At 41.8% G+C, this 12215-nt stretch overlaps 1 protein-coding gene across 2 annotated transcripts in view; it reads right to left on the minus strand.

Moving 5' to 3' along the window:
- Positions 1 to 8739, minus strand: part of LOC146631255 (sodium/potassium/calcium exchanger 3-like) — a 56910-nt gene extending 48171 nt beyond the window's left edge. Inside the window, exons 1-2 of one of the 2 annotated variants that reach the window (XM_085356473.1) lie at positions 8535 to 8739; positions 1255 to 1386 (exon numbers count right to left, since the gene is read on the minus strand). In XM_085356473.1, coding sequence (XP_085212599.1) covers positions 1255 to 1386; positions 8535 to 8739 — 337 coding nt within the window. Of the gene's footprint in view, positions 1 to 1254; positions 1387 to 8521 lie in introns of both variants that reach the window. The other variant, XM_085356475.1, reaches the window with a different exon arrangement.
- Positions 8740 to 12215: the final 3476 nt, after the last annotated feature.

Genomic DNA, 12215 nt, shown 5'->3' on the forward strand with positions numbered 1-12215 from the left:
GCTTAGATATAGAAATATTTATCCCCTCTATGGTAAAAAAGGATAAATTATTATTAAGTGTTAAGGTCCCGTTACACAGTCCTAGAGACTGGTCAGGGACCCCCTGGAAACCACCGGCCACTAGAGAAACATGTGTATCACCTGACCAGTTGCTGGAGGTTGCTGCCAGGCTCTAACATGAAATTGGTTGCAAGGAGGTATACAGTGTCATACCAACACCCTCCTTGTGATTAGTCCTTAGTCACTAGCAGGTTGTCATGGTCACACATAGTTTGCATGAAAGCTGTCGACTTGTCCATAGAGCGTATATGTGAATCACACAGATACCTGCTAATGGACAATTAAAATAGTAGAATTTCACTCATCAAAACAGGATCACAGACTTCTTGGACAGTCTGCACTGCACAAAAAGCCATTTTACTTGTCATGTTAATAAATATCTAAAAGGCACCAACATCACAAACCCTCTTCAGTAACTCCAAAAAGCAGAGTTGAAGTGTAGAAGATGGCCCCCAGCTGTCTGTGTCAACAACATCTACGCATGGGTTCATTGTGGTCTTAAATAGGTGAGATACAGCTGTCACAAAGTGGCAACTCAAAGCTGCTGTAAAGGAGGATTTTAACATGTGGGGTCTATGGGGACTGACCCACTGTTAGAGTCGGCCTCAAGTGGCCATTAGAGGAACTGCAGTTTTTCAGCTACTTTAGTTTCTCCAATCAGTTTAATGTGATGCCGAAAAACTAATTACAAGTGGCTGATTTCTAGCCTTGCAAAAGTGACTTGAAACTTCACAAACGAAGCATCCTCACATGTTCGACAATGACGGGACAAAAAGGTTGCCGTGGAAACAGGGTTTTTTTTTCTGCCTTTTAAAATCTGCCAGGAAAAAAAAATGTGAGGGGAAAAAGAAGGGAAAGAATGACAGAGAGTCGGTGTGAGACAGAGAGGGGAAGCTAGGTGCAGGGAGTGAGAATGAAATCTGCAGGATCCTAAAAAAATGTGACGAAGGCTGAGTGTGAAAACCGCTGAGGCAGCCAGAATGTCACCGCCTGCTGCTGCGTGCGCTCGTGGGAAATCATCTGACCTCACAATTTGGGTTACCCCACATTAGGAAGTCAAAATGTGGGGGTGGGCAGAAGGGACAGGGAGTGGTGAGGATGGTTTGGTCTCCCTCTCTTTGTTCTGGGGAAGAAGAAAGTGGGGAGAGAGGGAGGGGGGAGCGCACTTGGGTGTCCTCTTTCATCTTGTCTTACCTGGAGGAGTGCAGTTCTTTGTTCCTTTTTGTAAATCTGTCTCCTCGCTGCTGTTGTTGTCCGTGTCCTGCAGCAGCCTCCTTCCGATCCACCTCTCCTGGTCCTCGCTGCTGTGGCTGGAGACATCAAAACCTGAATGGAGACAAAAGAGAGTGATGGGAGGGTTCAGTGCAACATCCAGATACAAATTACTGAACTTTTGTCACTAAGGAAATTTAGCTGCTTCTAAAAAACCTTGAAGTTCATTGTATAATATACTGTGTAAGGTTGCTCCTCGTGCTAGTCAGACTCCAAGATGTCCATTTGACACATATTAGAAGGTGCTACAATGCAAAAATGACATACAGGGGCAGGCAGCTGCATGCAAAAACATAAGACAGGCTTGAACATATACTGGACATGGCTGGAGGAAAAAAACGGCATAAAGTGTTGATTTTGCAAAGTGAGCTCTTATAGTTTTGAAACAAGTGCACCAAAGCATCTTCATGCAGGCCATGTTGACAAATTTTAGCTTAGTGTAAAATATTTTTTTGTTACTTTTACTGTTTTCTTACATTTCATTTAACTTTTATTTCAGGTAATTAAAAAGATTCTCTCACGTTTAGCTTTAGTTTTCTAGTTTCATGTTAATTAACTATTATAACCTTGGTGTGGAGTCTGCATGGTCTCCACAGTCCACAGACACGCTTCCTGGTTAACTGATAATGCAAATTTGGATATAGGAGTCAATGGGAGATCGTGTTGTTGTCGTGTCTGTCTCCAGTCTGTATCCTCTCTGTACCCACTTTCACTCCATTTCCAACCCATTAGCCTGGTGCTGGGAGTGAAAGTGAGGTATAAGCAGTCTTGGGTGTAACATTTCCCAAACTGTAATCACATTAAGTCTAACACATCTAGGTTCTAAATTCAAGAACCACACTGAAGTTCCAAGTCCAACACTTACATGCATTCTTTAATTATTTGCACAATAGGTGGATGGAACAAAAAAATAAAATAAAAGCTCAGTGTGGAAGAAACAAACATACAAAACTAGATTTTCAGCATCACTCGGAGACAGGATGTTTCTAATTTTAGCAATGTTGAGCAGATGGAAGAAAGCGGTCCTACATATTTGTTTAATGCGTGTGTTGATGGACATATCCTGGACTCCAAGATTCCTCACAGTGTTACTGGAGGCCAAGGTAATGCCATCCAGACACCATGTTTGTACGATTTTAAAAGCCACATACAAAAATCTCAGTTTGTCTGAATTTAGAAATAGAAAAGTAGAGGAAAATTGGAAAAATAGGAATTAGAGGCCTCTGTGACTCGTAAGACGTGCAGCTTTTTCCCCCCAAATAACATTACCCAAGGGAAGCATGTTTAATGTAAACAGCAGTGGTCCCAGCACTGAACCCTGTGGAACTCCAAGGCTAACCTTTGTGTGAAGAAGACTCCCTCTATCCCTGTATCCAGTTGAATCTATCAGGACACAATTCATTATTATACCAGTAAATGTACATTAAGGTTCCTTATTTTATGAGTATTTCTTTCATTACAACTGATAACTGGCTTTAGAATTTGATTGGCATGTTAAATCACTGGAAAATATACAAAACTTTTATTTTTTCTTCCCATTTTTCCTTTAAAAGCGTCATCACTTGAGCTGAATGGATTCCATTTTATAACTGTTATCCCATCATCGGACATTGCTCCGGGAGGCTTCTCTCCTGTCAAGAATCTTTTACTTGTCCATAAAGATGCAGATCAAAGGATTGAGCATGTCTCTGAAGTGCAGCTTCTCCTTGGTCAGGCACATGTGTTACTGGGAGTGATGGGAATAACAGCGTTACAAGTAACAGCGTTACTAATTGCGTTACTTTTTTCAGTAACGAGTAATCTAACTAATTACTATTTCTATCGTTACAACGCCCTTTTCGTTACTAACAAGAAAATGCAGTGCCGTGGCGTTACTACTTTTCAACAAACAGATGGTTGAAGCCGTCTTCAGTTTACCGCAATCACTTTCTGCCCCACGATCACTTTTTCCCACAACACCTGGAGCTCAGGGAGCAAAACAATCGCATGAGTGCTGCTGTTTGACTGACGATGAATAAAGTAGTCGTGGTAAGCCAATCACATGACCACTTCAAGATGACAAAGCAACAAGGTGATATATACCAGTTTATAAACTGTGTTGATAGGCCACGTAAAACCAAAGTCATGATAAATAATATATACGCGACGTTTTTTCCTCAATAGTTTAGTCACGTTTACTGTCTAAGGACAGCGCAGCGAGACCTCTCTGCTTATGAGCAAAAAATAAAAAAACAAAACAAAAAACAGCCTGTTGGTGTTGGTGGAAAAATGCACCATGTCGACCAATCAAAAAATGATATAGCGACATGACATTTGGTTGTTTAGGAAGAGGGGGAAGTTTTAGGAGTGATGGAGAGAGAGAGAGAGAGCAGAAAAAGAGAAAGAGAGAGAGAGAGAGAGAGAGCAGAAAAAGAGAAAGAGAGAGAGAGAGAGAGAGAGAGAGAGAGAGCAGAAAAAGAGAGAGAGAGAGAGAGAGAGAGAGAGAGAGCAGAAAAAGAGAAAGAGAGAGAGAGAGAGAGAGAGAGAGAGAGCAGAAAAAGAGAAAGAGAGAGAGAGAGAGAGAGAGAGAGAGAGAGCAGAAAAAGAGAGAGAGAGAGAGAGAGAGAGAGAGAGAGCAGAAAAAGAGAAAGAGAGAGAGAGAGAGAGAGAGAGAGAGAGCAGAAAAAGAGAGAGAGAGAGAGAGAGAGCAGAAAAAGAGAGAGAGCAAGTTTGGAGATGTGAGAGATTTGTGATGTTTAGCGTGTTTGGAGTGTGTAGTTAATGTGTTGTCTTGTGTAGTTAGCGTGTAGTGTTGTGGATAGTTTTGTGTTGTCAGAACAATGAGGCGACTGCTGTCTCCAGGTAGAAACAGGAGTGATACACCTGCTGCTGTCAGACCTGCAGGTATCAGGCTGTGATGTTCTCCTTTATAGTGGACAGAAATTATTTCTTTTGGAGTGGCACAAATAATTTGTGTTACTTATTTAATGCAGAACACCTGAAAAAAGAAACAAGAGGGTAAAAGGTAAATGGCTGCAAATAACTTTGTGTGCGTATGATTTTAAAATTGACAATTTATATTTGCATTTAAAGTTATAAAATATGATTCAATAAACATGTTTATGGTTGTTACAGTAAAAAATATAACTTTTTCTACTCGGATTTTATGTTTTTTGTCTGATTTTAGATCAATTGTGTTAATACAGTATGTCAAAATGAAAACATAACTTTAAATTCAGACACGTGAGGTTGTGCTGAAAAGGATGATACCAAACAAGGCAAAGGAAATAGTTTTTAAGGGTGAAATATAGAGGTACAATTCAAAAGTAGTTAAAAATGGCCAATTATACCCTGGACTCCAGAGGGTTAAACATTTTTTTAAAGTAACGCAATAGTTACAAGATTCTAAAAGTAATTAGTAACTGAGTTACTTTTCAAGTAATTAACTCATTTACTTTTTCTGAAGAAGTAACTAGTAACTATAATTAATTACTTTTTCAAAGTAACTTGCCCAACACTGGTTACTGAGGGTTTAATCCACTGCAGTATCTCCTGTTAGTCTCCCTACATACACCTTTATCACACTGACACTAATCTCTAAGTTTAATTTATCGGTAAAGAAGACTTTTCTCCACTATCCTCCATGAAATGCTGTGAAATTTGCTTGTTTTCTCCTCAGAAGTGGTTTAGAAGCAATCCTCTGAGACCTCATGGACACATCCTCCTTTCATTTTCACTGACATCATTTTGTAAAGATGGCGTGCTCACCGTTGATCATCATCCTGCTCTGGATCTAAATCCTAAAACTTTCCTCATTTCCATGTTTACATACATGGACTCGGCTGTATTCCTTTAAGCTGTTAGTTTAGCAGAGATGTATGGGCTCAAAATGTGGTCATAAATATTTTGTACTTGTAAAAAAGATTTGTATGTGTAAAAAAGATTTGTGTGTGCGTAAAAAAGATTTGTATGTGTAAAAAGAATTTGTGTGTGCGTAAAAAAGATTTGTATGTGTAAAAAAGATTTGTATGTGTAAAAAGAATTTGTGTGTGCGTAAAAAAGATTTGTATGTGTAAAAAAGATTTGTGTGTGGACTTAGAAAAAAAACCCCTGCAAGTTACAAGTACGGATTTTTGACCCTATTTTTCTACCCTTCATCTGATTGGTCAATGTCATGTCAATCACACATGTAACAATCCAATCAGAGAACAGATGGGTTAGGCTGTCAGAGGGGCGCTTTTTTGAACTGCAGGTCCTTGAAGGGTGATACCGTTTGAAGCTGGAGGATCGCTATATAAATATCCGATAGCAGCTAGGTCCCCTAACTTTCAGTAGCTGTTGAAAGGAAAAAGTTGTGGTATATCAGTGGTTAGAAATAACATTATTACTTTAGGATTAGTTTAACACAAAGTCAGGGCTGACCCAGGACCATTACTGTGAGTCACAGTGCGCAGCATAAAAGTCCTTTCACATCGGATGCAGGATACGCTGCTAATGCTAACTAAAAGCAAAGGATCCAGAATTTGTTACGCTGGCTGCTGGGCTCTGTGGGTTTTTGCAGCTGCTCTACCTGTACTAGATGCACCTGCTCCTTGTCTTTTCTATCTCTGACTTTATGTCCTCTACAAGAGTTTGTTTTTTTTGCTAGTTCTTCAAATGTTCAATAAAAACATGTATGCTAATTCATAACGAAGAAAGCTTTGTAATGAAGACTGTCATTTCCAAAACACTGCCCGCCCCCACCCTGCGGTCCGCAGCGCTGTTGAAAAGGCTGTGGAAGTCCCTGTATTAAACACGTAGACCTGTGACATAAAAATCACCAAACTCGGACAACCACAGACTGTTTTCCTTCGTGGTGATGAAGGAAAACGCTGGGTTTGCATGTAAAAGGGCATTTATTCCCTTCAAAGACCTGCAGTTCAAAAAAAGCGCCCCTCGACAGCCAAACCCATCTGTTCTCTGATTGGATTGTTACATTTGTGATTGACATGACATTGACCAATCAGATGAAGGGAAGAAAAATAGGGTCAAAAATCCATACTTGTAACTTGCAGGGTTTTTTTTTCTAAGTCCACACACAAATCTTTTTTACGCACACACAAATCTTTTTTACACATACAAATCTTTTTTACGCACACGCAAATTCTTTTTACACATACAAATCTTTTTTACGCACACACAAATCTTTTTTACACATACAAATCTTTTTTACAAGTACAAAATATTTATGACCACATTTTGAGCCCATAGAGATGTTGCAGATAGCAAAGTGCATGTCAAGCATTTTGATTTATTTTTAATGCCCTGTTCTGCATTCTTTGCCACATTAAAGTTTGATTCTTTATGTAATGTTAGGATAGCCAACAGCTGGAGCAGAGCTCCACAGATGTGTCAATTTGGTGCTTCCTCCTTCTCCTCCACCTCTACCCTTTATCTCCCACAATTCATACATTGAAGGGGAATTTCATGATTTTCCAAAACTAAATCCTCTGGGCGGGTGGAGCAACAGTGCACAATGTGGGGGCTCCCACTGTGGCTACATCTGCACATTCTTCAAGAAAGCAGCAACACCAATGAATTAATTTCATACTTCACAGAGCTCAGCAGAAGCACTATGGCCTTTCTGAGGTGTGCGTGTCAGCGGTGCAATCTTCCTCCCACCCTCCGTATCTTTTACCATCTTGCACCGGGAGAAGAAGAAGAAGGAGAGGAATAAGAAGGGAAGCGCGGGAATGATTAAGGCGGTGAGTGCTCCACTTGCGGAGCCACAACACCAAGCTTAAATTGGCAGAACTTCATTAGGCGCATCATAAATAATCAACTTTAATTGATATTCCAGTGCGCTGATTAAGAGTTAACATGAACACAGCAGGACAGGGTAGATGCATTAAACGTGTCGCCTCTTGTTCTCGCAGAGCTGCTTTTGCGTGTAACACAGTGGGGAGGAAGGACCGATGATGCACAAATCACGAGCGTATGAATATTCACGAAGACCTTCTGTCCACAGAAAGTGATAAATACTTCTCACTTTAGCTGAGTCACACAGACAAAAACAGAGGAGGAACATGCAGGCATCAAGTCGAGGCGTGCAGATGTTGTGCTGCTGCAAATCATTTCAGCAAAAAGAAATCCTATCAAACCACATCAGTAATATCCAGTGAACCATATTATGTATGCAGACTGTTTATTGTGTGCAAGCTGATATTACATAAAACACCTGTAAAAGTATTGTCATGATTTGCAGAACAAAAGGAGGCGTCTCAGATTTCCCTGTTTTGAAGTGTTTCATAAGGATCTTTGTGTCTGTGAGTTAAAGCTAACTTGATATATGCGCAAGTTTCCAAAGACTTCAAGTATGATACTTCTAATGAGAATTTTACTGAAGAGACTGGGGTGGTTCAGCGCTTTGTAGCTGCAGAAGTTAAAGCAGTTTTAATCATTTTATTTCCAGGCTGTTCTTTAATTGTGAGGTTATCAAGTTTAAGATTTGGTGCCACACGTTACCAAACTGAGCCGCAGAGACACTGCACACTTTTATGTAGGAAGGTGACTTTTACATATGAACGCGTCTTTCTTCCTGTGCTTTTATTTTATACGACTCTTCTTTTAACATCTCCACCGCAGAGTCTGTAATAAGGAATGGCTGGCTGATTGATAACCATTTGCAGTAACCTGGAGAGGTGCAGGCGGGCTTATATACCCTGGGGCTCGCTGCCCTCATTTCCCTGTCTGCAGCTGAAACACCTGAACACGCAGGATCCTCTGCATTCCTCAGCCATGAATAGTTTCCCATAGTTGAAGCTCACACGAGTGCGCATTATACGGCACTGTACCGCATGGGTGATGACGTTTGGGTACAGTTGCTAAGTTAGAGGAATATTAACAACATGGAGCAATTCGACATTTGAACATTACAGTTATTTCTACTTCTCTGTTTCTTGTATCATTATTACAGTTATTAGCAGGTTTCACTTCTCTACTCATTCACCCCTCGTTTCCTGATTGTTGACCAAATGGAATGCAGCCAGCAATAAAGTGTCTGTTTTGTAAAAAAAACACACACAATATTTACAACACTGTACATTTCTACAGTTTCCGCGATGCCGTGTTTAAATTCTGTGTTAGATGGAGAAAGGGGGAGGAAATAAAAGGCAAACACGTGGAGGAAGTAAAAGAGAAGGCTGTATCGCTGAGGGCGAATTCAGCAAACGCTGATTTCTCACCTGAATTTTCCGCTAAGGAGGAAAACCCTTTAACGACCAGGAGCAAACCGCCGAACAAGCAGATCTGGATTAAAACCAGCTCCTTTCGCCGTTTCCGCCGCGCTTTCACCTTCTTCTGATTCGGCATCACTTGCTTCGCCCGATTCCGGAGTCGGATACCCGGCAGAGACGTCCCCGCTTCCGCTGCTGCCACATCCATGCGCATCCAAGAAGTACCAAAAAGAAGCGAAAAGGAAAAGAAGAAAACCCAACGACCTCCTTTAATTCCCGGGGAACTGACTTCTCTCCCGGAGACGGGTAAAGAAGTGAGAGAGGAAGCGGGCAGAAAGTTAAGATTGGCACCGCTAATGGGATGCTGAGAAAAAGAAAAAGAAAGGAAAGAAAGAAACGGACCAAAAGGCTTCGAGCTGCTGCTTAGAAAAGCCGGTCTGTCTTCTTATGTCATGTTGGAATGTGGTTTTGGAAGTGGTAATGCTGAGGAAGGCTGCACAGGATCTCCATGGATGCGTCCGTCTGCTGAGAGGAGGAGGAGGAAGAGGAGGGGGGCGCAGTGACGGCACTGACACTCGGTCCAAAATCAGCTTTTATCCTGATTCTGTGAAAAACATACGAAAAATAAAAATTAACCTTTTTTATGAGCACAGGCTCGATATTTGTGAGTAAACTGGAACCTTAACGCATTCTTTTTGTTTCAAATGTGTTCAATATCAAAGATGTCACAGTTACCATGAATTCAGCAGCTGACATCAGGACATCCGGACACGCCCACTATAAAAGTTACGCCCACGAGATAGATGCACATCTGTCCAGGAGCCGACACACACTGCAGGTGTGTATCCTGCAGTCTGAACTAATGATCTAAGTGGAAAACAGGCAGTGGCCACCAAGGCTGCAGGTCCTCTGATGGCCACATGAGGCCGGCTGAAAGTGAGTGGGTCCCCACAGACTCGCGTGTTAATTCTCCAACTTTACCACAGAATTTATCATCTGTTTTAAAGGTGTGGGGTTTTTTTTGTATCTATAGTAACTCTACAGGGATTCATATTTTATACCTCACCCCTGGATACAAGGGTGCTAGCTAACGATGAGCCAAAAGCTACAACACAGCACACATTCAGTTTGGCTCCTCCCCCCTGCAACCCAACTGTCTTCTGATTGACTGCCCCTCATAAAAAGAAGACAGCGCAAAATTGATCCAAATTTCATCCTCTGAGCCACACAGTTTTTAACTTTGGACGTGTTTACCATGTTTACCATGTACAGATACAGTACATACATGTACAGTGTTGTAACAGTGAATATGTGACAGAAACAAGGAAAGGCAAATCCATCTTTTATTAGAAACCTTTATTAAAGTGTGAATAAAAGAGCAACCATGCACTGTATTTGTGTGTTTGTGTCTCCTGATAAGCTGCAGATGTTTGATGGGTTCAGTTGTGTCGTTGACTGCCCTCTCCTGGGATTGTGTTTTAATAAGACCACATTAAACAGCTTATACTCACAGAAAATTGAACAATAATAGTAGTATAGAGTTCTTAAGTTGTAGTTTTCACTTAAACCACTCACTCACACAGAGCCGAACACTTTGACTACGCCTTCAAGGCTTCTGTAAATAATACCGGTATTAATCTTACTTTAAAATATGATGATATTATGGTCAAAACTAAACATCGGCCCCTGTGAACATGGATTTGAAAAGAATAAAAAAAAACCCAGTTTGGTTCTCTTCACATATCTGGTCTTTTACTACACATCTATCAGATCCGGGGCAGATTAGATGTGCTGTATTTTCTTTGGTTATACAACAGTCGTTAGGTCATGTGGATTGATTTCTCCAGTGCTGCTTGTACATGTTGCCTACTTGTTCGCTGCAGATAGTTCTGTGTCCACAGAGATGATACGGACCACCGATTCCAGCATGTCTCTGCCATTTCTGATGGTTTTTTAATGCAGTACTCTTTGAGTGAAGCTGAATTTCGGGATAATGGATAATACTTGATCCCGGCCAAGTGGGTTGCTTGATTGTGGGGCCTGAGGTTTCATATAAATAGCACTGGAAACTTTCCAGCAAGAATGGAAAAAAGTGGTCAGGGCTCTAGGCAACTGGTTTCATTGTGCCTTATTAACCCTTTAGAGCAAAGAGCCCAGAGTGATCTAAAGGCAACCAGGATACGAGTGACACTTCTACATCGGTTTCTGATGTGTCCTGGAAAACGTTCTTCTAAATCAGTTGGGAATTGTTTACTCTCTCGTGATGATGCCAACATGATTCGAGGCCTTTAAGCTGCCATGAAACCGGGCCTGTCTAACCTCCAAAGCTACATCAGACTCGGCACGGAGTTACTAAACAAGCTGAATTCCCCCAACCTCCCAGACGTAAGAAATAACTGTGGGGAAGGAGGGAAGAGGAAGGAGGAGGAGTGGGTGGGTGGGGAGGAGGAGGGGGGCAACAAATTAAATCCAGTTAAATTGTTTTTCCATAGCCAGTAGGCTTGGCAAAGGACTCGCTCACACACACAAGATGTGAGATAAGTTGTAGAAAAGACAAACCAGAAACAGTGCGGCTTCAGATGTAGGAGAATGCCTGGAATTTAACCCAGTTTCCCATGTCCGCCTCACACCGCACCCACTGCCCTGCCCAGCAGCTCAGGACGTCCACATCCACACACGCAAACAGGTGATTCCCCACAGCGAGACATCTGTCCTGCACCAGCCCTCCCCTGGTCAATAACCCACACAGCCTACCTCCTCCTTCCTCTGGCATTGGGATCACAATGCAGCCACTGCAGAGGAAAGCTGCAGTTCTAGCAGTTTGAAACACCAAGGCTAGGTAGCTAGCTAGCAGACATATCTGGGTCATGTCTTCCCTCTCAGATAGCTCCCATATCCAGGATGCAGCAGCTCCTCTTCCTCTCCACCGCAATCTCAAATCAGAAGGAAAGGGATGAGAGGGGTATAGCATGGTTGGCCAGGAATAGCCAACCAAAAAAAGAAGAAAACTAAAGTTGGGACAGTACAGAGGCCAGGTGGTGATGCTGAAAGTAGAAATAAGGCCAAGCATCCCTGCGGTTTGCATTAAAATGAGCAGAATGCAACACACAAACAGAGAGACGCTTCTTTCTTACACCTTTATAAAAATGACAACAAAACGTACATTCAGATCTGTCGAGTGACAGCAGGACAGCGTCACAATGAGAAACATGAATAAATAGCTGATGTCAGAGTTGGTCCGGTCACACTGATAGTGAGGTGCAGCTGGCCCCTCTCCGCAGGTGTAAAGCACAGGTGAATGGGGCAGTCGCAGAAACTCGATCCTGGTCTTACAATCGACTGCAGCACCCTTTCTAGAGTCATTCCCACTGAGTGGGTCAATAAATTGAGGAACACACTGAGACACAGGTCACATTTTAGCATTTAAAGTCCAACTGAAATCACATCTCCGTCTGCTGTAGTCTAGTCAAAGTGATTTTAAAGTGTAAAGCTATTCTTATTTCTGTTAATGAAGAGACAATAATGATTTGGGGCATCAAATCCACTCTGGCAGCCTCTGAGTTAGTTGGTTACCATTCATGTTTCAGTGAAAGCTGAGTCAGTGCAAGCAGATAATGTTAACAAATGTGCGCCGCTAAATGAGTACATGATACACAGCCATCTTTATGCTACGTCACTAAGTTGCTAGCA

Source organism: Diplotaxodon limnothrissa, linkage group LG6 (assembly GCF_057381915.1).
Source record: "Diplotaxodon limnothrissa isolate DT_005_m linkage group LG6, D_limnothrissa_male_GT1.1, whole genome shotgun sequence".
Lineage (NCBI taxonomy): Eukaryota > Metazoa > Chordata > Actinopteri > Cichliformes > Cichlidae > Diplotaxodon > Diplotaxodon limnothrissa.